Source organism: Electrona antarctica (genome assembly GCF_951216825.1).
Source record: "Electrona antarctica genome assembly, chromosome: 19".
Taxonomy (NCBI): domain Eukaryota; kingdom Metazoa; phylum Chordata; class Actinopteri; order Myctophiformes; family Myctophidae; genus Electrona; species Electrona antarctica.
Genome location: NC_136800.1, coordinates 18,712,459 through 18,738,462, shown reverse-complemented (window position 1 = coordinate 18,738,462; position 26,004 = coordinate 18,712,459). Strand labels below are relative to the sequence as shown.

General features: G+C 42.8%; 1 protein-coding gene across 2 annotated transcripts in view; it reads right to left on the bottom strand.

The window, feature by feature from the left end:
* Positions 1-25,253, bottom strand: part of sugt1 (SGT1 homolog, MIS12 kinetochore complex assembly cochaperone) — a 42,037-nt gene extending 16,784 nt beyond the window's left edge. Inside the window, exons 1-10 of one of the 2 annotated variants that reach the window (XM_079529186.1) lie at positions 25,098-25,253; positions 24,953-25,001; positions 22,986-23,088; positions 21,587-21,656; positions 17,192-17,262; positions 15,467-15,520; positions 13,690-13,721; positions 13,449-13,471; positions 13,013-13,109; positions 9,131-9,238 (exon numbers count right to left, since the gene is read on the bottom strand). In XM_079529186.1, the coding sequence (XP_079385312.1) occupies positions 9,131-9,238; positions 13,013-13,109; positions 13,449-13,471; positions 13,690-13,721; positions 15,467-15,520; positions 17,192-17,262; positions 21,587-21,656; positions 22,986-23,088; positions 24,953-25,001; positions 25,098-25,111 (621 nt within the window). In that variant the 5' untranslated portion in view covers positions 25,112-25,253. The remainder of the gene's footprint in view (positions 1-9,130; positions 9,239-13,012; positions 13,110-13,448; positions 13,472-13,689; positions 13,722-15,466; positions 15,521-17,191; positions 17,263-21,586; positions 21,657-22,985; positions 23,089-24,952; positions 25,002-25,097) is intronic. The other variant, XM_079529187.1, reaches the window with a different exon arrangement.
* Between the last annotated feature and the right edge of the window lie 751 nt (positions 25,254-26,004).

Below are 26,004 nucleotides of genomic sequence, written 5' to 3'. Positions count from 1 at the left end.
GTGTGTGTGATATTTAGATTTGTGTGTGTGTGTGTGTGTGTGTGTGTGTACACTACACTACGTGCATGTCCCCGGAGTTCATGCAACATTAATCTAGCTGCCACATCTGTGTGTCTGGGCTTTAAAGGGATATGGCAGGCCACGGCACCGGGTGTGTGCCACCGACAGGCGAGGAGACGCCTCTTTAAGAGGCTGTGACAGCAGTGGCATGCACGGAGGCCACCACCCACTGGACTGTACGCACACGCGCACACACACACAAACCCACATGTACATACAGTACATGTCATACACACATGCTCACACAGAAAGACCAACAAACACACACAGACAGACACACACACACACACACACACACACACACACACACACACACACACACACACACACACACACAGACAGACAGACAGACACTGCCCCGGCCCTTTCTATCCTTAAACGGTGCTTGCTCTCTCTCTCTCTCTCTCGCTCTCATATTTTCAGATCTTATTTAAGGATTTCAAAACAAATGCTGCTAAACGGACGGCTAAGGAAATAAACGCAAACACTGGCAGAAGCTGACAGGCATGCAAATTACAGAGCGGAGAGATGAGACTTTACTCATTGGCTGAAGGGAGATGGGAGATGGCTTGGGAAACGCGACGAATCAGCCAGTGCGTGTTTACTCCAGAGTGAGTGTGTGTGTGTCTAGACGTCTGCTCTGATCAAACACACTGGTGTGTAATTGGCTCCCCATCGTAATGGTGAACCCCGGGGTTAGGCCATCCTTCGTGACGAAGGACACAAGGTCGCTGTGATAGGCGTGCGCACACACATGCACATGCACACGCACCTCAACAAAAACACAGTATAACTGGCACAGTGTGTTGAAAGATTGGAATTGTCAGACTCTGTTGATGTGGGTGTGTGGATGGAGCATGCATGTATTCATGGGGTGTGTGTGTGTGTGTGTGTGTGTGTGTGTGTGTGTGTGTGTGTGTGTGTGTGTGTGTGTGTACTACACTCATGCCCGGCTTAGCTTCCCCCGCTAAGACTTTAAAGGCAGCGGGGAGATGGTGCATGAATACTGGCAGTGAGGAATGAAGGCAGCCCATTACAGAGAGAGAGAGAGAGTGGGGCAGAGAGAGCGAGAGAGAGTGGGGCAGAGAGAGCGAGAGAGAGAGAGTGGGGCAGAGAGAGCGAGAGAGAGAGAGAGAGAGAGGGGCAGAGAGAGCGAGAGGGGGAGAGAGAGAAAAGAGGGTAGGCAGAGAGAGACAGACAGACCTTGGTGGGGGTAAATCAACAGCTCCTGGGGTACAACATTTTTTAAACGCTCATTAGGGATGCGTGCCAATCTGGCGGAACTTGATTTGCTGACGCTGTTGTTCATGTGTCTGTTGGGTGGGCTCCCCCGCCGCCCTCTGCTTTCTGGGGCGTGACTTTGAAACGGCACTGAACGCACACGGCTCCCAGAGAGGACGTACATTTACATTTTTAAGCCGGTTATTTCCCCCTTTTTTGAGTCTTTAACAGATAAATGCGGATGTGATCATGGATGTGTGTTCTTAAGAGGTGTGTGTGTGTGTGTGTGTGTGTGTGTGTGTGTGTGTGTGTGTGTGTGTGTGTGTGTGTGTGTGTGTGCGCACGCACGTGTGTGTGTGTGTGTGGAGGGCCATGCATACCCATGGAGCCCAGTGGACCAGGGAACAGGCAGGTCTTTGTGGGAGTAAAGTGGAGAGGGTGGAGGGTCTGTAGTCTCCTTCTCTTCTCCGCTAACCTACTCTCCGTTGACAACCCCCTCCTCCCCTCCCTCTTTCTTTAACACTCAACTTGGGTGGTGGCAGTGTTGCTGTGTGTGTGTGTGTGTGTGTGTGTGTGTGAGTACCTGACATAGGTCACATTTTGAAGCACATTAAAAATGACATTATACTATGTTATGGTTAAGGTTAGATTAGAGGTTGTTCAAAGGCATGGTATCAATTAAGGTTAGAGTTAAGAGTAAAGGTTAGTGGGTTTTTTCTTTCCTTTTCTTCTTTTGTTTTTCATAAAAGAAAAAGAAACCAATTGTATAATCATTTCCTGTTCTTAATAAAAAACGTATTTGACAAAAAAAAATGTGTAAAGGTTAGTGTTAGATCAGTTATGATTAAGGCTGATGCAAGGTGATATGGAATGGATGTAAGTCAATGCGACGCAATCCAACAGTTCGCAAAACCAACGTGTGTGTGTGTGCGTGCGCATGTGCATGTGCGCGCGCAGGGTGACCGTGTAAGAGGGAGAGAGATAACAGCACAAAAGCTACAAAACACAACAGTAGAGGGACAGAGAACGATGAACAGAAAGACAAATCGAGGAGACAAGAGAGGGCAAAATCCAAAGGGGGGGTGAGTGAAAAATGAATGTCGAAAAAATAGCAGGAATAGAAAGAATGGGGAAGAGAAAAAGAGAGAAAGAGAGCAGTCTGTTGGGTCTGTCTAAGGCGCTCTCCCTTCCCCATCTCTCCCAGACTGAGTGCTTGTTTAAGCTTCCACACACGTGCACCTCTGGTATGCAGTGTCCACTGTTGCCATGGAAAAGTGAGAGAGTGTGCATTTGAGTGTGCGCGCCTCACAAGCCTCTGTGTGAGTGTGTGTGTGTGTGTGTGTGAGAGAGAGAGAGAAAGAGTATGTGTGAGAGTGTGTGTGTGTGAGAGAGAGAAAGAGTGTGTGTGAGAGTGTGTGTGTGTGTGTGTGTGTGTGTGTGTGTGTGTGTGTGTGTGTGTGTGTGTGTGTGTGTGTGTGTGTGTGTGTGTGTGTGTGTGTGTGTGTGTGTGTGTGTGTTTGGTATGTGTGAATGACCACTGTTTGTGTATTTGTATGTACAGTATACATGAAGCGAGCGGAGGAGGGCAGTCGGGGATTTATTTATTTTTTCACTCCGTGACGGAGGCTGGAGGCTTCAGATAGAAAAGGCTGGCAGCTTTCTGCTGCTAAACTTGCTGATGTGTAGAGAAACAGCCCCGGTTTCCCTGCCCAGGCAGGTCAACCTCCGCACGCACAGCAAAACTGTGCCATTGACATCCAGGCTGCGGACACGGCGGCGAGATCCACTACACACAACACAGGACAACAAGAAACGACCTAACTTATCGTTGCTGTCGGGCGTGCAAGGGGGGTTTTCAAAGTCAGTAGCCACTGGCCTAATGCGCTTCACTTTTTGTCTCTCTATGGAAGGTGACCATTTCACACAAAAAAAAACACCCAAAAACTAAATCCCATTGGGCTTGTAAAAAAAAGTGCTGAATCCGCCTGGAGACATCTTTGGCATCCATCAGCCGTTGCGGCTGCTGGATGAAAGAAGTCAGGTTTCTTGCGGTGTTGGTGACCCGAGCCCCCGCTGCTATACCCAGGAAACAGTGAGCACCGTGTTGTTGCCATTTAATCTCCGCTATCGTATTCCGCAGTCAGGAAAAAATACAAAACAATCAATTTCTTTCTAGGGCTGCGCGGTTTGACCTAGAGCCCGACCGATACCCATGGGCAGGCGGATATATCTCAGCTGATATAAGGCCGTACATAAAATATTTATGCTGCCGTTTAATCCGACGACCTATTGGCGTTCACGTCAAACAGAAGATTAATGTGAAAACCATGTGTTTGTGCTATCTGCCCCGCGCCGCTTTGTGTGCCGAAAGATCAGCGATTCATCCTTGTTCAGCAGATTTCAAACATCTAAAGATGCACCAGTGCAATCCGTGAGGGAAAAGTTGTTTTAATACTGTAAAATCCGGAGTGTTCTTTTAACTCTCAAGAGTGTACAAACCAACAGTGTTCAATTATGCTTTGGTACACTATGTGTACTGACTGACTGGTATTATGCATTTCAGCAGCAAGGGAATTGCCAGACATAATGTTTGTCTGCCATTGTTTTCCGATCTTACTGCATATCGGAATCGGCTCAAAATATCCAATTGTGTGACCCATACCTGTCACACGATTGTCACAATATGTTATGGAAAAACCTCTCTCTCTCTCTCTCTCTGTCTCCATGCTGTATTCCCCTGGTGTCTCTCTCCCCGCCACACTCTGTACTCAACAGTCCTAGGAGCAGACGGAACTCTCACACCCTGAGCAAGCACACAGACTCAGTCAACACTGGAGCACAGTCATTAGCCCACATCCCTTATACACACTAATTAGTCTATACTAAAAACTGCCCTTCCTACTCATTAGAGCCATAATCACCTTAAACAGCACTGGGGTACTCTCACAGGACACAGATTTAACATTTCAGTGAGAGTATGTGTGTGTATGTGAAGGTATGTGTGTGCTTGTATTAGTTGCTCACTTTTTGTGCGTCTGAGTGTAGATATATTTCATATTGGTTGTGTATGTATATGTGTAGGTAGGCATATGAATGCCCGTCTAATACATATTGTGCGTGTGTACAATATAGCCATGTTAGTGTGAGCCTGTGTGTGTGTGTGTGTGTGTGTGTGTGCACGCGTGTGTGTAGTATGAGCATGCGCGTGCATGTGTAGGTTGACATTTGAGTGCCTGTGTGAGTGTGTGTGCGTGTGTGTGTAGTATGAGTGTGTGCGTGCATGTGTAGGTTGACATTTGAGTGACTGTGTGTGTGTGTGTGTGTGTGTGTGTGTGTGTGTAGTATGAGCGTGTGCGTCAGTGCGTGCATGTGTAGGTTGACATCTGAGTGCCTGTGTGAGTGTGTGTGTATATTCTGTTCATGCTGCGTGTGCAAGCAAGGATAAGTAGGCGGCTACTGCCCATGTGTGTATCTGCAGTTCATCCTGAGTGTATATGTGGGTTAGGTGTGTATGGGTGCACAAATCTCTCGTTAACTCTGCGAGTTATGCTAAGGTGTCTACAGGGGACATATTTAACAAGCCTGGGGTGTTTTCTTCCCATTCTCGTGGCTCTAGCAGGCTTAACAGCTTTAAGGAATTATAGACAGACAGCTGCAGCCTACTTTACACTGGTGCTTTTGGACAGCTTTTTTCCAAAAGAGGTTTAGAAGCTAATCGCACTGTGATAACCTTAAGGGCTTGTGTGAGTGTTCTTCTCCTAATTTATTTTTTCTCTTTCTCGACCTCAATGACTAGAAAAATCGAATGCAAGTCTTCAATGTATCATTGGCTTGCTAGACAGCAGGAGTGTAAACTGAGCCACTATCACTCTTGAGGGGTTGTTATTTGCACCAATAATAATAGAGGTGACCCCAAACAGTTGACTATTGGACGATTTGATCGAATCGTCCAATCATAAAGTTGAATTGTGTCGAAGTGTACTAAGCAAGACAATTAACCCGTAACCTCTCCCTGCGTAACTAGATGTGAAACTCTTTGAGATGATGGTAGGTGTTGCACTCCACCTCAGCAATGCATCTCCAAGGGGTATAGTGCATTGATAAGGGGATATATATATATATATATATATATATATATACACACACACACACACATATATACACACATATATACACACACACACACACACTCATTATTGGCCAATACAGCCAATAAGCCATTCCAACAGACTTGATTACTTAATTAAATATCAGCATATTTACTACCGGTAGTACTGTTACCAGCTCAGTGGATTTGTGGTTTGAGTGTCTGCCCTGAGACTGACAGGGCAGGGTTCAATTCCTGGCCGAATCATACCAAACACTATAAAATGTTATTTATAAAATGTTACCCAATGCTTGGCACTCAGCGTCAAGGGCTGTATTGGGGCTAAGTCCCTGTGACATTCTGTAGTGTGAGGAAGCTGCCTCACACTACAGAAACAGGAGATAGGCTCCTGACCTAGGGGACACATGGCTCACACTACAGAAACAGGAGATAGGCTCCTAGGGGACACATGGCTCAGGAAGGCGACAGGCATGGTCGAATCTTCGGCGAAATGTGTCTGTCTGTGACATGTGGTGTGCGAGAACATATCGACAACGTAGGCTCCTACACAGATTTGCAGGGCGTGGCTTGTAAGCCAATTGGATACAGTGAAAAGACTACATATTGCCATAGGATAGCAATGATTCACTCGGTTCCTGGGCTTCTTTTCACAGACCAGAAGATGAAACTGGTCAGTGGCAAAACCAGAATCATTTAAACTCAATTTTATGGTTGTTTTGTTGTTTTATTTGAACCTGACATCATGGAAGAAGCTAAAGATGAATCATGTAATGAATACTGAATGATCATATGAAAGACAGGCTTTAGGCAATTGAACAGCTGTAAGTAGGTTAATCCCTACAAAATAAGAGGAGGACAGGAGGAATTAACAATTTGATAATTAGGAATTAATTTCATATGTATACACCAAGGTCTGTTCTGAAGTTTAGGCAAATGATAGACAAGAAATTAAATTGGAGATTCTCAATCTGTGTTGACCTCTCTTTTGACCTAAATCAAATTACAGACATTTTTTTATAAAATTCCTTTGCCAAGAAGTTAAATACTTAATTGGGTGTTGGTCTTTTGTATGGTGTGGATGGAAGCCATGTGTCACAGAACAAGTGAGAATATGTAAAAATGAGCAAAACAATACCACGATTCAACGATCATTAGACGATAGGCAAGACTTGACCAATCAGATTCAATCATGTACATTCTTAGTTGGGGACACCCCTAAATAATAACCAGGATTAACTGACAGCGGATCTATGGTTAATTATGATGTGACTTCATATGTGTAAACTTCTGCCTTTCCCCCATACCTTTCTTGGTAAAGTATAACAAGTATTTTCTTTATTTTATTTTTTTAGATCTCCCATCCATTCTGGGATCTGGTGGTTGATGTAAATCAGGGGTGCCCAAAAGGTAGATCGTGATCTACTAGTAGTCGATGACAATGGTTGTGCAGCCAGGTAGACCACATGGAAAATAAGCCTAAAGAATCATTTATAACAAAACTCGCCCTCTTTTTGGCATCTGCCACTTGGAATTAGGTGAAAACAAGAAGGGCCTGTCAGCTCCCTTCATGGCTTCTATAGTAGGCAATGCAATGCTTAGGTTTTCAAGAGTTTCATGCACAAACGTCAGTAATCTATCTTCTATCTATAAATGCACCACGTCTCTGTATGTCTGTACATGTGTACGTCTGAAATGCACGTAACTCGAGACCCGTTCGCCCCACCGACTTCAAATTCGACACGCACGTTCCACACCCCCACAGGGAGTACAGTGCCCGGCATCAAGTCCGTTTGACCCACAGTTGTCCAGAACCAGCACAAAACGCCTCTGCCCGAGCCCAGGACCTGATCACCCCTATATCTCCATATATGGAGCTGGCCTGTCCTGACATCACAACACTTCATATTTGGGCATGCTGGCCTGTTCTGACATCACAACATTTCATATTTGGGCATCCTGACACAGAACTCCATATATAAAGGGAATAAAGGGACACTTAGAAACATATACAGAAATCTCCATATATGGGCATAAACTAACACGGATGGGTGGAACGGGTACTCTGACACGGGTACAACGGGTATTGCATAGCCGGGTGGGGATGGATCTACAACTTCCATCGTGACCGTCACTGACCAACTTTGTTAAAAAATAAAGTTATATAAAAATGTGCGAGGAAAAGAACCCGAAAACCTACCACTTCCATACAGAATGGGAGGGAGGCTCCCCCCCGTCCACTATTTCCCATTCCAAGTGTGTTTGTCTTATATGTAATGCCAGCAATGCTATTCAAAGCCACCTCAGGTAATTTTTTTCAGCAATGGAATAATCATTTTTATGGGTGGGTACTGTAGATCTTGTTGTGCTGGCCATTTTAAAAGTAGTTCCCAAGTCAGAAACGTGTGGGCATCTGAAGCTCTAGGCACAATATTTCTGTATAATAATAATAATAATAATAATAATAATAATCTTTGTCCCGAAGGAACACCCACATCAAAAACAACACATAGCCCAAAACACCAAGACAATACAAAAAGATGAGGTCCCCAGTCCCCACTGTATACAGAACCATCCCATCATACATGTACGTTGTATACAGAACCATCCTATCGGCGGGGCAGTTTGTTTAATGCCGCGATGGCCGAGGGGACAAAACTCCTGCTAAAACAGACCTTTTTCCATGGAAAGGTTCTGTATCTTTGTCCAGATGGCATGAGGTTAAAAAAGCGATACAGAGGATGATCAGTGTCATTTGATATTGAAAGTGCTAACCGTGTGATGGCCTTATTGTTCATGCGGAACAGTACAACAGAACAGGTTGGATAATGCTTTTGTACAGTAATAACAGAAGATGAGCAACAAATAATGATCTTAACTTACGAATGACATGGAGTCTTTGCTGAAAACGTGACTGGATAGATGTAATGTGTTGATCAAACCTAAGTTTATTGTAAGATATGTGAAACTGTCAACCTGTTCTACTGTTTTACCATTAATGAGGAGTGGGTTAAGTCCTGTGTTAGTTTTGTCCACATTCAACTGTAGATAGTTGTCTGTGCACCACTGTGTAAAATGAGAAATGGTATTCTGATAGACCGTAATAGAGTTATTAATATGTTGCAGTCCGAGAATGGCAGTATCATCAGAGTATTTAAAGTATGTGATGTTGCTGGGTGAAGGGCTAATACAGTCATTTGTGTATAGTGTGTAGAGGAAAGGACTGAGGACACAACCTTGATGGAAATGGTGACAAAGAGAAGCTCTATACTGCGAATAAGCAATCTAGACCAGTGGTTCACAAACGTTTCCATGTGAAGGACCCCCAAAATGACACTTATTTGCCCGCGGACCCCCATTAGAAAATATATGCCCGGGACCCCCATCAGAGAAGATTTTTATTTTTTACGGCTCTAGCAGTGAATTTCAACCATTTTCGTTTCAAGGACCCTCCAGTTTGACCTGAATTAGGCTACACGAACCCCTATTTAACAGCATTTCTATCTCTGGGACCCCAATGTATATTGTAAAATCAATGTTAATTTAACTCTGAGCGTGTACAAATGGAGCCAAATGGACCCGTTAGGGTCTATTTGGTTCCATTTGTGCAATCTCTGAGTTACAGTCCCATAAGGGTCCTAACTATCATTTAGCTGGGGACCCCCTGGAACTTCCTCAAGGACTCCTGGGGGTCGCCGGACCCCGCTTTGGGAACCACTGATCTCTGATGGTTGCGTGCAGTACCTTGGTGGTGAGGACCTTAAAGGTGCTCTGTAGAGGAGTGACTGGATGACGCAGCTGCAGGCCAAGGCTGTAGTCGTCCCCTGATGGCAACCGCACTGTCGCAGACACCTGGGAGGACCACAGACACATTTATATTACTATACCTGTGAGGACTCTCTTAAGTTATGTAGTTGCACGCCTAAAAGAGCAGATCTACAAGCTCATAATACGCGCACACACGCGCGCGCGCCCGCCCGCCCGTGGTAGCCATGAGCCACAAGAGAAATGGAATGTTTGAATTACCTATGAATATCAGGATGCTACATCCTAATTTCAATTTAATGTTATTATGTTTAAACAGTTGACTCCAAGACTTGGAGAAAAACTATTTTTTTTAACAAATGCAAGGTTAATAGCAACACGTCAAATAAACAAACAGAAAAATCATCTACACTTATATTTTAACGGATTGAAACAAATTATTTTGTTTTATGATTGTTCACCCTGTCTATGTCCTGAAACGACCACCCGCTTCGAATGTTATCAACCGATAATGAATCTGTTGTAAACGACATACAACAGAAAAGTACCTCCAAAACAACATCACTCTTGACTGCCGTAAACAAACATCTAAATTGATAGCGAGAGACCAAACGTTGACCTCTCCCCTGTGGCTGCACAGTGTTGAAGGAGAGAACTCAACCCAGATACCAGATAAGAAAGACAGAGATGAATAAGGAAGGGTGGTGGTGCGGTGTGTCGTGGTGGGGGAGGGGTGTTGGCGTGTCCTTGTGAATAATTGTCAGGCTGGTGTGACGGCATGGAGTCTCCTGGCACTGTGTCCCCTGCAACCGGACACTGACCCCTGACGACGGCTGGTCCAGCTCCATACAGCCTGTCACAGTGGCGTGGCTCACTGACAGCGGCGGACGCTAACCAAGTAACATTTCGTAGCTGTCGGGCAGAAAGCTCTTGTCGCCATAGTTTAACTTTTTGTATATATATATTTTTTCCCACGAATTAATGCCCTTAGTACTTGATCATACTACAGTATCAAACAAAAGTATCAAGTGCAGCAGATCCATTAGCTCGAAATGCGGCCCGAGCTTGTCGACGTGCTACTTTTGCCATTTTGGAATTTGAAGTAGTAGTAACAGTTTGGGTGTGAGGTTTAACTTTCCACCCGACAGACAATTTACTTGAGTGCTGTATTTATTATTAATGTTTAAGTAAAAAACTAATACTTTACTACTACTAAAAACTGTACTTACGTATTTGTATTTTTGGATGCATATAACTTTCACCCCACTATATTTCAAAGAAACGCTCCACTCCATTCCTTTGTAAGATGGGTGAAATACAACTTAAGCTGTAAGACCACAATGCAGTCGGTTTCCCAATCTTTAACCACCCTATATTTTGGGCGTTTAATACAAATTTCTTTCTATTTTTCAGTCTTTCAGTCATGCCGGATCGGCATTAAACTCAAAATCCAGGCATGGGTCTTGCCTACTCCTGGCACCGTGTCCTACTCCTGGCACCGTGTCTCCAGCAGTGAGACACTGGTCCAGGCATGGGTCTTGCCTACTCCTGGCACTGTGTCCTACTCCTGGCGCCGTGTCCCCGGCAGTGAGACACAGTAGACACTGGTCCAACTCCCTACAGCTTGTCACAGTGTTGTGGGTCACAGAGGTGCAAGGAGGCCCACTTCCTCCTCACCACTTGTCAAAGCCAGCCAACACACACCACAAGAGCTCTGGAGAGACTCGTCCCATTGAAACAATGGAATGGCAAAATATAACTGCGGTCTTCTGAGAATCGCTACAGAGACTTAAGGCCTGCTGCGATGTCTCAAAAGAATTATATCGTCACTGCCAGGAAACCTCCAATCTCCATATTCTACATTTTTGTGTTTTTGCGTAAATGAACGCCCTGCTTGATCATAGTACAGCATCACACGAAAGCATAAGAATGAACAGATCCACAAGTTGGAAACGTGGTGCAAAGCGATGTGGTTTGAGCTTAGTTCTGCTACTTTTGACATTATTTTTATTTGAATCCTAAAAAGTAACAGTTTTGGACATATGAGGTTTCCACCCGACAGAGACAATATGTTGGAATCGCAATATTGACAACTGTGGTTTCCAAAAATCGTAAGAGGCTCCACAATTTTGAGGTGTTCCAGAGAGTTCCCTCAGCCAAGAATTTTGGTAGGGTGCATATTTCCAAATGCTTGGCCGACAAATGGAGTTGCCTGTCAGGGAAAATTTGTCACTTGATGCATGGAAGGAGAAGCCTAGGCATTAGCATGTCATTATCTTTTTTCCCACAGTTTTCCGAGTACTGAAAGAAAGATTGTGTAGAAAATGGTCTGCGTGTATCGTAATTCATATTATGCAAGAACATAACCAACACAACATAACCAACACAATTCTAATAATTATATTAAAATGTATGTGTAATTAATGTAATGTAATTAATAAAAGTGGTCATATTTACTTCATTACGTATGACTTGAGACCATTGCCTTTGATTTGCAACATTCCACAAGGAGACTCTTTAAATGTATCAATCTTCATATGACCACCGCGCTCTGATTATAGGTGCGCCACCCGTTCAAAACAAGTCAAAATAAAGGGTAGTGGGTCGCACACACCAAGACTGTAGTTCAAATAGTTTATTTCATATTTGAAACCAAGGACAAACGTTTCGGCTATCCAGCCTTCAGCGCACTGATGAAGGCTGGATAGCCGAAACGTTTGTCCTTGGTTTCAAATATGAAATAAACTATTTGAACTACAGTCTTGGTGTGTGCGACCCACTACCCTTTATTTTGACTCTTTAAATGTGCCAGTGAATTCACACAGAGTTTCCAAGAGAGCTTTGTAAAAGAGACCAGGCAATGATAGATACAAACTTAATTTGTAAAGTTGGGCACAGTAGCTAAAAGCGATCGAAAGCTGGGGAGGGGATCACGTCTTTTAATATTAATTTCCAATTCACTCAATAACCGTAAGTATACAACCCCTGCACACTTTGTCACAGGGGAGAAGGATAATTGGAAACTCTGCCTTTCATCTTGAATTGCACTAAATATAGTAGACACATGCATACAGAGATCTGCTTAAAGATATATGAAGCTATCTGTATTTTGCAGTTTGCACCACAACTTTCCAAAGGCTGAAGAACAGTTGATTAAAAGTGAATTTGGGGAAAGGGCGAAGCAATTCTTTTGATATGGGGGTTAGACTGGGTTTATTATCCTATGAGGACAAACACAGCCGTTCTCTGGGGTTCCCTCCAGTTACCCCTCCAAACACAGCCGTTCTCTGGGGTTCCCTCCAGTTACCCCTCAGAGAGAAAGAGAGAGAACTGTAAGAGGAATAAAGAGAGCGAGAAAGGGCTTTCTCCCTGGGGGGGGGACTTTGAGGCTGATCTTAGATCAGCTATGCTTTCCATCTACTGACAATTAAGAGGTTGGGAATTGCGGGGAAGGTAAATTGTTCTTAGATCTCGACTTGGGGGCAATGTTTAACAAGGCACCACTGGAGGCATAGTTGGCTCCCCTGGGACTGAGTGAGTGTGTTTGCGCATGTGCTTGTGTAACGGAGAGAAGACCCATCTAATGGTTACCCCTGAGGAGAGGCCCTATAGGAATAGTGAACGAACACGAACACACACACACACACACACACACACACACACACACACACACACACACACACACACACACACACACACACACACACACACACACACACACACACACACACACACACACACACACACACACACACACACACACACACACACACACACACACACACACACACATTTGATACAAAGTTATTTTCTAGTACTTTGAAGTGTGTGTTGAAGTTGTGTGTGCGTAGATGCACGTACCGCCGTCTCTGAGAAGTTGACACGGACCCCATCCTTCACTACATTCTTCACCATGATTGAGACAATTACTTGGGACTCTGTCTGGTACCAATCATATCTGTGGAAGCCCAGAAATGAACACACAGGCCACAGAAATGCACACACTACTGTTTAGCCAAGTCTGAAGAATTGGTGATAAATTACATGACAATCATAAGCTCTCAGTTATGTCTCCACAAAACTAAAACACATATCTACACACCCACATGCACACAACAGATCAAAATTAGGTGGATTTTGAACATTAGGGACCTTTAGTTAGTCATTTTAAATAATGACAAAACAACTCAAAATCACAGCTCAAACGCAAACAGCCGGGCACAAACACAATACATATCCTGATTCCTGATACAAGCTTTGCTTGGCAACAACTCTCTGGGAACGTTTGTGTACTCACTTCACGTGCGGAGCTGCCGGTGTCTGTTGGAAGATTCAGTCACCGGAACAGACAATTAGGCAGTGTGTTGGGGGGGGGGGGGGATGCACAAAACAAATGGACACAGGCAAGACACACAAAGAGAAAAACAAAGAGCTTAGTAAGGCTTCATCTGGAATGGTAGTGTATACACACAGCACAGCACACAAAGGCTAATGCTGAGAGCAACAGTGACCCCCGGTGGCCTTACGGAGGAACTCACCGTACTGACTTGGAACTGCTCGAGTATTGACTCTGGAAAGAAAGAGAGAGAGACACAGAGGTTGAAAAAGAACAGGAGACATAATACCGCCGTTATCAAAGTCAAAGTCGTACGATTAGTCACACACGTTACCGCAGTGAAATTTGTTCTCCGCATTTGACCCATCTCTTGGAGCGGTGAGCCGCAGCGTGCGCCACGCTCGGGAATCATTAGTTGATTTGACCCCCAATCCAACCCTTGAGTGCCAAGCAGGGAGGCATTGGGTCCCATTTTACAGTCTTCGGTATCCCCGGCCAGGGATCGAACCCCCGACCTCCCAGTTTCAGGGCGGACACACTCTAACCACAATAAATTAACCTGCATTACACATTGACCAATAGCTGGAAACGCAATAAACATGCAAAGAGAATCTGCACTGGGTTTCAACGTAATTTTGCTGTACTCAAAAGACTCCTCTGCGATGGCTCCTTGGCCAACTTGTTTACTTGTCTGTCCACGCCCATTAAAAGCCCCGTGGGCCCCCCGCCAGCGTGCCTGCTCACCGTTTACCAGAAACTGTCATATATTATTCAATACATTCATTAGAGACGGCAGATTTGACGGCGAAAGGAGATACGAGACGCGAGTTAATGTTGTCTTAATGAGGTCGTACTTGAAAAGAGGGAGGGCTGTGGGGACTGTTGAGATAAAAGTGTGTGTGTGTGTGTGTGTGTGTGTGTGTGCGCGTGTATTTTGAAGTGTACTGCAGTGGTGTCAGACAGGAGCCAGGGACAGCCAGCTGCTGCGCACACTGGAAACACATTGTTGTCTCCAGAAGAACAAAGAGACAACACACGAGTGGAAGTCAACGTTCTCGACTGCAAGAGGAATAATCACTCAAGGTGTGTGTGGATAGTGTTTTGGGGTGGGGATTTAAACCAGCAAGCATACTGCGTGCGTGCGTGCATGTGTGTGTGTACACGTGCTGTGAGCCTCATTGGGGTTTGTCGGCAGGCAACTGTGATGAATCACAACGCTGCTGGGATTTAAACTTGAGCTGCGCACATGTGAAAAAAAACGTTCACTTGGAACAATTCAGGCCTATAATAGCCACACACACACACACACACACACACACACACACACACACACACACACACACACACACACACACACACACACACACACACACACACACACACACACACACACACACACACACACACACACACACACACACACACACACACACACACACACACACACACACACACACACACACACACGCACACGCGCGCGCTCCTACGCGGTGCACGTGTCCAACCTGACGCACACTGCGACCGTCTAGACGGGAGGCGGAGGCTCAGCGGAGTACTCACACTTTACTTAAGTAAAAGTATCAATACTAATAAGGTAAAAATGCTTGTTACGTAGTAAAAAGAAAGTCCAGAATTCAAAATGTACTACTAATTGGTCAGCTAGAGGCAAAAAGTGTGTGGTTGTCTAGAGACGAGGCAGCCAATCAGGACGATAGGTTGTCAGTACAGCCAATGAGAAACATAGGTCTCAACTACAGCAAATGGGCTAGAAAGCACCGCAGAGAGAAAATTGACTAGATGTGCTTACACAGCAGCAGGTAAAAAGTATTGGTAAAATTTTGGTATCAAAATATACTTAAAGTACCAAAGGTAAAAAGTTAAAAAAAGGTAAATGTACATTACGTTACTTTCCACCACTGAGCGTGGGCCAGCAGAACGTAGGCTGTAGGAAGACAAAGTGTTCCGTTAGCTTTACTTACTTTGCATCATCTCCTCGCAGAGCTTCATCCAAAACTTAGGGACTTCATCCAAAACTGAGGGACGAGACACAACGAGCAAGGAGTCAAATATGTTACAGAATAATACTGAGTGAGCGCCAACAGCCTGAGTGAGCGTCGACTGTGAACCTGTAGCAGAGGCTCCTACGTACGTAGTGCTCGTATCACCTATTTTTCAATTTTTGCAAGGAGCAACAATGTTTTGAGGCGGTTCTATTTCTGTTAGCATTGTACAGTACAGTAAAATCAATGGGAAGTTAATGGAAGATAGTTACAATAAATAATTGCGTATCAAATTGCAATTTCAGTTTTCACAATTAACAATCACAGAATATTGATGGAGGAGCATTGTACATTGCTTTACTTAATTTCATCAATTTAATATGAGGTACAAAAAGGTCAAATAAATAAATAATATTCCCCAAACCATCCCAATACACAATTATGTTTAATAATGTAATGACAAATGCTAATTAATTGATAACAGTTCAACTCAGCTGCAACATCTCAGGCTATAGCTCAGTCCGTAGCGTGCTGCTCGCCTTTGAATTGCAAGGTGCAGGGTTTGATCTCGGGCACTGCCAACTCAGCGTATACATGTACTGAAGCACGGCTTGGGTAACTAAGACGTGTGGTAAGTGCTGGGAGCTGACAGTCGGGGTAGTGCTCCACCTCAGCAATCCATCTCCCAGGGGTCTCTAGCACAATGTAACGGGGATAGATGCCCCCGTTGCTCGGCTGATACGGCAATAAGCCACTCCGACCTACTTATTTACTATATCAATGTCAGTGAGGTGCCGAACAAAGTGGTTGAATTCTGCACAACCACTTTGAGAGCTTTGGGAAGTAGAACAGTTAGAGCAGTGTTTTATCAATAGAAGTGCACCAGACCCCAGGTATTAATAAAAGGGCCAACCAAGTTATTAGTAAGAAGCTGTTATCTAAAGCAGGGGTTCCAAAGTTGGGGTCGGGACCCGATATGAGGTCGCAGGACACTGACGGTGGGGTTGCAAAAATGTTTTGGGTCATCAAAAATATTTTACACACCCGAATAGATTTCAACAGAATGAGTGAAATACAATATTATAAATACATTTTAACCATGATCGTTACAAAACCCCTATAGACCTGGCTTATTACATTACATGTGCGGAGTCTGCGGACAAATGCGCACCAAACATGCACGTTTATGTGCATAAAATTAGGTTGTGGTCGTGAGTCAATGGCAGCATTACTTTGGGGTCGGGGGCTGAAAAGTTTGAGAACCCATGATCTAAAGCTATTAGGCAGGTAAAGTAGGCTGACGTTATCCTCAATACACTACATATTTCTGAATTTTCCTTTTGCTTCCAAACTATATATTGGGTCACTTGCAAATTATTCTGGAAATGTGGCTCCCTCAGGAAACAACAAGAAAAGGACAAATGGAAAATCAGTGGACCAGAATGAAGGCGACATGAGAAGACGGGACAGGTGTTGCGAGGCGGCGGTGGGGAGGTGCGAGATGAGATAACACTGACAGCAACTCAGCACTTTTTTTTGGACGAGGAGAGAAAATAAGAAGAGCGGTGCACCGCAAAAGGAACTTTTATTTTTTGCAATAAGTAAGCAAACAGCTGGGTGCAGCAGTGGCAAGAACCGAGGTGAACTCTCCAGTACACTAGAGCCCAGGGTTTTGTCCCCGAGGGCAGGACAGGCTGTACTCACCGTCCATCTGGTGTCCCCGAGTAAAGGCTGCATGTGATGCGTCATAATCGCCCAGGTGGTATTCTGCTACTCTGCAGGGGGTCAAAGAGAGAGAGAGCAGGAAAATGACCGATGAAGCACACGTGCTGCCTTTTAGCTGCATAGTTATCACAAATCTAGCCTTTGTATGCCCTGGGCAGGGCTGGGTTGAGAGCGATAAAAAAGGACCGTTAAGGGTGCTAAACCGATTGCCCTAGGGGCAGTGGATCTCAAACTTTTCTTGAAAATCTCCAACGCATTTGCGGCCCACCCATCTGACCACTTAACGTGGACTTTTACAAAATACATTAGACTATGACGTAGTCGTAGTGGTTGCCACAAAACAAACCTTGCCACATGACGTCATGTGGCACCCACTATGTCATGATCATCATGATAAATGGCACCGCTCACTTTACACAAGTGTTTGAACTTGAATAAACGGGTGACGGCCCACAGGTAGGGATTGGACTAACTGCCCTAGTATATAAATAAAAGTATTTGAAAATAATCCAGTAAAATTCCTCAGTACTTGAGAACATGTACATGCCACCACTGGAATTGTGCAAGCGAAAGCGGGGGGGGAAACAAACATGGACCAAACCTATGCACCAAACATGGTGGCTGCAAATCGTTTGGTAAGATTCACGTCTGGAGATACAATTGGAGTTTGTCTGTCCACACACTAACCAAAAGACGGAGCGGATAACAGCGACCGTTGATGGTTCTAAAGGGCCTTTCAAACGGAAAGCGATTTAACGCGCCTATAGTTTATTTTCAATGAGACAATGAGGGGCACGATGCAATCACCGTGACAATGCGTGCGTAAAGTATATCGCTGCCCGTTTGAAAGGACCTTAATGTGTATTTTAACATTCAGTTCAATTCGGTTTGAGTTCATACAGTATGTACATTATTCTCATCTTTAGGTCCTTACTGGTGCCTCCTCTAAGTAACCCATCAGTCCATCTCTCACACACCCACCACTTATTTATTTTACACTGTGAAGCCATTTGTAAAAATCAGTTTCAATATAAGCGCAATTAATTATTGATCATCCTTTTGACATTCAAGGAGCAATTGAGGACATAAATATCACAGCGATGATGGCTTACATGTGCATGTGATGAATTAATGGTACGGAAGCTATAAATATTCACAAGCCTGCGTACTGGTAATGCATAATGACAGCTGTTCTCCTGCTGTTGGAGAAGTCCGCCGATGCAACAAAAATCGATGAAATTGCACTTTTTCTTTGCCATTCTCCTCACTGACAGGTCTAATGACCTAGCTGTCATTAGACATTTTGCAACGTGTACAGTAGTACACTGTACCTATAGAGTGAGTGACAAATAATAAAACGCTCTTAAATCTGGAGGAGCCGAGACAAGTACCAATATACAAATGGATGTTTAAGAGTATTTATAAATCCATCCATAGCGAGCCACGCTGTTTCACAACGATTGACTTATAAAACCGCAATCAGGAGAATGTGCGGCTTTGTAGATGTGATGAAAGGAATGCGTGCATATTAATAATATCTTTGTATGTACAAACTGTTTAATGCAAGCGTGTTAATGACTGCAGGGTTTCCATGCCTTCACATGGGGTCTCTATAACCCATTGAGACGTGGAACGCATCCATGTCACGTTAGCGGTTAACCACATTAACCATTAACCCATTTTGGGGCGGGAACCCCTTTTGGTGTTTTAAACATTGTTATAATTTAGCTATTGAAAAATAGCAGATCTACAAGCTCATAGCGCGCCACCGAGTGGCGCGCTATGAACTTGTAGGTCTGCTATTTTTGAAGAATCGTTAAAATGTGCCTCAAATCTTTCCGAAAATTGTCATGATTTAGAAAACTTTTTTTTTTATATTTCGACGTCAGGCCTGAATGGGTTAATTGACTGTGTGTGTGGAAGCACTCGTGTGATGATTACTTCTCTGCAGTGATGGAAGAAGTACAATTTCTACCCTATTGTAGAAATAGTCTGTTACAAGTACAAGTTTGGTATCACTATTCAAGATTTACTTCAGTAAAAGACGAAAGGTATTGGCATCAAAATGTACTTAAAAGTACCAATGTTAAAAGTACTAATTATGCAGAAGGTCCCATTTCACAAGTTTTCAAATGTATAAAATGTATAGAAATCCTCTACAAGCTTAGATAATCAAAATATAAATAAATATATATAAATATATACAAAGTTTTCAAATAATTATAGTAGAATAAAGGACAAAATACAATATTTGCCTTTGAGGTGTAGTGGAGTAGAAATTTGGAAGTACTCCAGTAAAAAGGACTTGAGTAAATGTACTTAGTTACTTTCCACTGCCGTTTCTCGGTCATGCAGGCAGCAGGCCCGGACAACAAGATGACCACCTTCCTATAAAAATGTAATAACTTTATTTATAGCGAACGATAAGCTCCTCTACTGTACTGTCCCAGTATTGTCCCAGAGACCCAGAAACTATCTTTGCGTCCCAGGTGCTGTTTTTATTGTCCCAGGACAACAACAGGACATCCTTAATTTTGACTAACTGCATAAGAGGAATGACAGAACAGAAAGAAATAGTGCCGTTACAATGATAATGCAAAGTAAGTAAAAGTGCCGTCTATGGGCATGAGATAAAACAAATTATCCCCCGGCCTTCCTTCTTGCCCTCAGTATCCAACCTTGGGCATGGCTACATCAGACATGCAGATATAGAAAAGATATAGATCTGATATGCCTGACTTCAGTTGGATAACTTCAGGCAACTTCTCTCTCTACATACACTGTATATATAAAGATAAAAATGTATTAATAATTCAAACTACTAGAACACAGATTGTACCTTCAATAGAGCATGCAAACATTTAAAGCCACACCTCCCCCCCACACACACAGACAGTGATACTGTTATAATATATTAGAGGTTTGACCTGCACCCCAGTATCAGAATGATGCATATCCCAGTATCTGTATTGATATGTTCTTGTCGACCATGAGCACTGCTTTATCAGGACCCTGCATGGTCAAGGATACGGGATGCAACCGTTGAAGAGCAATTCATCTTCCTTGAAGAACATGTTTTCTTGTGTTTGTGCTTATCCATATGCCACCCTGCTTCTTTCTGTCATAACTCATATCTTATATACTGAATATATTCTCTCTGTGTTTAATCCATTAAAACTGGGAAAGCAACTGCGTCATTATTTTGTTTAGCTATATATCAACACAAGTTTTTCAGAAAACTCTTGGGATTTAGAACAGTGGTTCTCAAAAATACATATCATTATAGTGGTTCTTGGCACGAAAACGTTTGAGAGCTACTGATTTAGAAGGCATTTGTAGAATCTGCCTCAGGTCTTAGTCGGTTAATAAACTTCAGAACATTCTGTGTGACATTGCCTTGTTGTCCGGCCCTGCTGCCTGTTTAACCCAGAAGCTGAATGACCAGCCACCACATACATAGAGGAGGAAGGAACCAGTGTTGATTCCGTTGACTAAAACTATGACAAAATATATCCGTCGAGTACCTTTTTTCACTGACAAAAACTAAATAAAAACTAAGCTATGATGACTAAAACTTACTATGACTAAATATACTGACAATTTCATCAACAAATAAAAAAAATAGACTAAAATGTTAGGGAGGGACTAGTGGTTTTTAGCCCAAGGAGTGTTTTTTGTGCAAAACTAATGCTTGAAATGGATCATGAAAATCATGAAAACCCCCTAGTTTCACATGTCACATGCTACATAAAGCATAATGAAAATCTGAAAATCTTGCCGTATATAGGATGATGCTCGCGAGCGGCTGCAACTTGACGCGTCGGCAAAAAAACAGAAACGCTTTGTTGTAGCCGCACATGAGTGTCATTTCCATCCGTATTGTACCCAGACTCAGTCAGCATCACCAAGTAATTGCATCATCAAATCTGCAACCGCACCGCATAACCTACAAGCTAACAGTGCATTGAATCCACTTACATGTTAGCTTGCAGTTTTTTATTCTTTTGCATGCGACACCATGCCTCGGATTGTGTGCGTATGTGTACACAATCTGTGTGAATCTGATTCTTGTTCGCAACCTGACCAATTGAAATGTAACAAGTTACAACTACCAATTGTGTGCATCAGGCAATTAAACTGAAAAACATTAGACAATTGATATAATTGTGTGTACTTGATGATGTGATGTATATGTGTGCACTGTGCCTCAGTGATTTTATTTAACCCATTAACACTTTCCCTCCCGACCGATAGGCGGGGATTGTGAGGCCAGTGCCAGTCAAATGCGCCCCGGGCAATCGAGCAACCATTTAATGTCAGACCCCCACTCTAGACATTAAATTAAGATTATTTTTCAAATGTTATGCCACGTACCCTGTTCGCATTAAGGCAACAAAAAGGCTGGGATTCAGCTGCAGCGCTTTCTTGGCATCATCTACCCCACCTGCAGAGTGACAGAGACAACAGGCACACAAGCTCACTCATCAAGTAATGTCATTTTATTGTAATCTTTCCGTTTTAATTTGAGTTATTTAAAGGACAACTTTAGTTTTTTTCAACCAAGGTTCATGTTTTAGGTTGTAATTAGAGAAAGTAAAAGATGAGTGTTGATTTTTTTTCATGTGCTGCTTGCTTTCGGTTTAGGGATTTTAGCAGTTTTTCACAGGGGGGCGGGGGCATTCGTGCATGGGGCTAAATATGTATTTTTTTACACAGTTTTATAGCGATTTCTTTTTTTATTATTTACTATAGTCCTACTAGACCCCAAGAAATTACATCTGGCCACAAAAGATCACAGGATCTACTGAATGTGAAGGAGGCCTACTGGGGGGAAGCCACACTGTGTCATAGGCTCAATATGTCACTTTGTCACATTCAGTAGATCCCGTGATCTTTTGAGGCCAGATGTAATTTATTGGGGTCTAGTAGGACTATAGTAAATAATAAAAAAATAAATCACTATAACATTTTGTAAAAAAATACACATTTAGCCCCATGCTCGAATGCCCCAGCCTCCCTATGAAAAACAGCTAAAATCCCTAAAACGAAAGAAAGCAGCAAATAAATAAAAATTAACTCTCATATTTTACTTTCTCTAATAACAACCTAAAACATGAACCTTGGTTTAAAAAAACTAAAGTTGTCCTTTAAATGTTTTGTTTTATTGCACTCTTAATGCTTTGTGTCTTGAATCACTTGAACCCTCGCATCCCAATCCTGGAGGGAACATTCAGACAGAAATAGCCGATCTACAAGCTCACAACATGTTTCGACACGATGCAAGCTTGTAGATCGGCTATTTCTGGCACAAAAGGTTTCGGTGTAGATTGAAAAATTAGCAGATCAAGTACAGAATTATGAGTTTACTAAGTATAGATGGTTTAAATGGTTAATGTCTTAATCCTTTATATTGTAAAGTGCTTTGAATTGCCTTGTTGATGAAATGTGACATACAATGTGAAATAAATACAAAGGTAAGATGAGAAAGAAAAGCACAAGGCAGCAGCCAATGTTGATGAATATTGACTGCTGTTGAATAAGACTGATTGAACTAGCAGCCACGTTGGTGGGCAGCTATTGTCCTGCTCTGAAAACAACGCAGACCCTTTCTAAAAGTCTAAGTGTCTGGCAACTTACCCATCAGCAATTGTGGTCGGTAGACTAAAGTAAACACATTTCCCAGTCTGAGCACTGTCACTCAAAAAGAAAAAAAGGGAACACAGAAAAGTGTATCTGGTTAATCAGGCTTGGATCTGAGGTGGATCCAACTTACAGCTGTAGTTCTTGAGCAGTATGTGGGCATAGGCACGTTGGCAAAACCATTCAGCAGTCACACAGTCCCCCTGCAAGTCCCCCTGCAAGGCCTCGTTGAGCTCCTGGAAGAAAACATCTGGCTTGTAGATCGTTCGCTATCAGGCAGAAACCTCCTATCTCCATGTTCTAACATACTTTTTGTTTGTAAATTAACGCCATACTTGATCCTTCTACAGCATGACACAAAAGCATCAAAAGTATCAGATCCACAAGCTCGAAACACGATTTTAGTTATGATTGTTTTGTCCTGAAAGTAACAGTTTTAGATACTGTATATGAGGTCTCCACCCAACAGAGACGATATGTTGCAAATAGCAAATCTATTTACTGGTTATGTGATTATTTATGTAATTTATGTCATAACTATTAAATATGAAGTAGGGTTTGGAAAGGGGTTGAATTCACAGGGCTCCATTTTCCTTCATTCTAAACCCCATATCCCTAAACATATTTTTTTTTTACTTTTTTGAAAATCTTTTTTGAAGTTAAAATCACCAATCTACAAGCTCACAACGTGTAGATCGGCTAGTTGAAATATTAAAAAATGTTTTTAAAAATGGTAAAAATAAAAAGGCAAAGAAGTTTAGGGATAATTAAGGGGTTTAGCATGGACAAAAATATAGGGCAAAGGGTCTTGTCCCATTTTATCCACACAACCAATTATCGGTTATAGTTGTTAAAAGATAATTTTACAAAATAATTTCCCTCCATACCAGCCGTTATCAGCCACTGGAGTAGTGTGGTTGTGTTTACCAATACCTACAGGAACACACTGCCCTATCCACGTTTGTTTTGGTAGACACTAGACAGGGATGTTTTGGGGCAACCAATACGAAAAACAAAAATATATTTTTCTGCCAAGTACAAGGTACCAGGCAGTAATATCTGTCCGAAACGTTGGTGTCTCTGTGTCCTCATTAAAACGTATGCATTGGCAGCTATGAGTGTGCGGCTATAATAAACCTCCTTTATGATGAGTTACTGTTTTTGTCTATATAGAAGTGTATATTTGTACATCTCTAAATGTTATGATGAATTGAAAACGGTGGACCCTCTTGTAAACAAGTGTAATTTATGGTTTCGTTCACAGTTAACAGTTTTTGTATTGAGTTGTGCTTGAAATGTACTGTAATTCTGCAAACTGTTAATAAATACTTCAATCAATCAAACCTCAAGGAGTGTGCTGTGCATCCTTTTGCTTACAAGGTACCACCACCACATAATGGCTGATAGTGATAACTTAGGGAACTTATAAGGGAAATTATGGGTAGAAATAATATAATAATGTATTGTTGTGTTATGTAACAAATGCAAAGTTGCATACTATGCCTTTTATAAATGGACTACTGAGGAAAAATAAGGCAGAGTCAGGACTGCCAGTCAGTGGCAGATAAGAAATACATTAGTTTCACTTTGAGCATATTTTCTGATAACAGAAAGCTTACTGATGTTCTTATGATGCCCTGGATAAGTGTATGAAATGCACACCATTAGTGTATTTTGCGAGCATTTACGAAGCCATCGGTACTGAACATAATATTATAAACAGACAGAAAGGTGTAGTGTAGGTTAATGACATTAACATTAAGCTAAACTAGAAGCTAGAAGGATGTAAATTACCGCCCCTTCGCAGGCATATTCCCAGGTTTCACAGGACATTTATACATAATGTCTCTCTGTGTGTCTCTCTTTCCCCCTTCTCAGCTCACCATTAAAACAGAACTATCACTGGATGACTGATGCTATAGCTAACCTGCTAACGTAGCCAGCTAGCAACAACATGGTGTCAAAAGTGATAACGTTGTAAACATCACCTACAGCAGACATTACAGAGTACCGTATTGATCCCACGGTCTGACGACGGTCATGTTTTCAACTAACACACATATTATAGACGGTTATGCAACGTTAAACCTTAATGTTTACCTCCAGAGCTCTGTGTGGATCCTCATCAATGAAGCTGTCGGGGAAACTGCTGAAATGATGAGAAGCCACCGTTATTTCTCTTGAATATCAGACACACACGCATGGAAATGTTGTGTTTTACTGTGTGACAGTGTGTGCGACCTACCGTTCGGTAGCCATGTGTTGTTTATTACTGTCAGTGTTTCACGTTTTGTAAACCAGAAAGTTCTAGACGAGAAGACCGAAGGCGAAACGTGATGATAACAAACCCCTAGTTACACACACGCGCACGCCGGACACGCCGAACACCAGGACGCGCACATACACACACACACACACACACACACACGCGCGCGCACAGCAACACACAATGGAGGGCTGTCGACACATACCAGCCACTGCAACGCTGCCATCTACCGACCTGGAGGAGTAGTGTAGTAGCAGAAGTCACAGTGTGAATGTACATCTACTTCAGTGGTTAATAATAATCATCAAACTTATTCATGAAGGACCTCAACTGTTTTTTGTTTGTCTTTGTTTTCAGGGATCTGGCAAGATTTGTGTTGTGAAATGTTTCAAAAATACTAGTCCAGATTCTTAGCAGATCATCATCTACATTCTACAACTTTTCAGAACAGGTCGCATCGTGGCATGTTGTGAGCTTATAGATCGGCTATTTTCATGTACGGTTTGTACTTGTACATGAATTAAGTGGTTAAACTGATTGTGATTCTATATTCTAACATATTTTCCTGGGGACCCCCTGTAACCCAGGGCCCTTGTGACATTACAAGGTCCATATATGGGCATTCCCTGTTCCCTGTTTTGCCCATATATGGAGATCCCTGATGTCATCAATATTAAGCCCATTCTGTATGGGAATGTCATATGGCTATATAGTGACAGTCTCATGATAACCAGTGTGGTTGCCGCGACGTGAGTCACACTTGCAAATTAACCAAGTTGGTACAACACATGGATCTCCATATGTGGAGCTGACTATCATCACCTGGATCTCCATATCTGAAGATCACAATACTGACCTCATCATTTGACATACTAGATCTGCATAT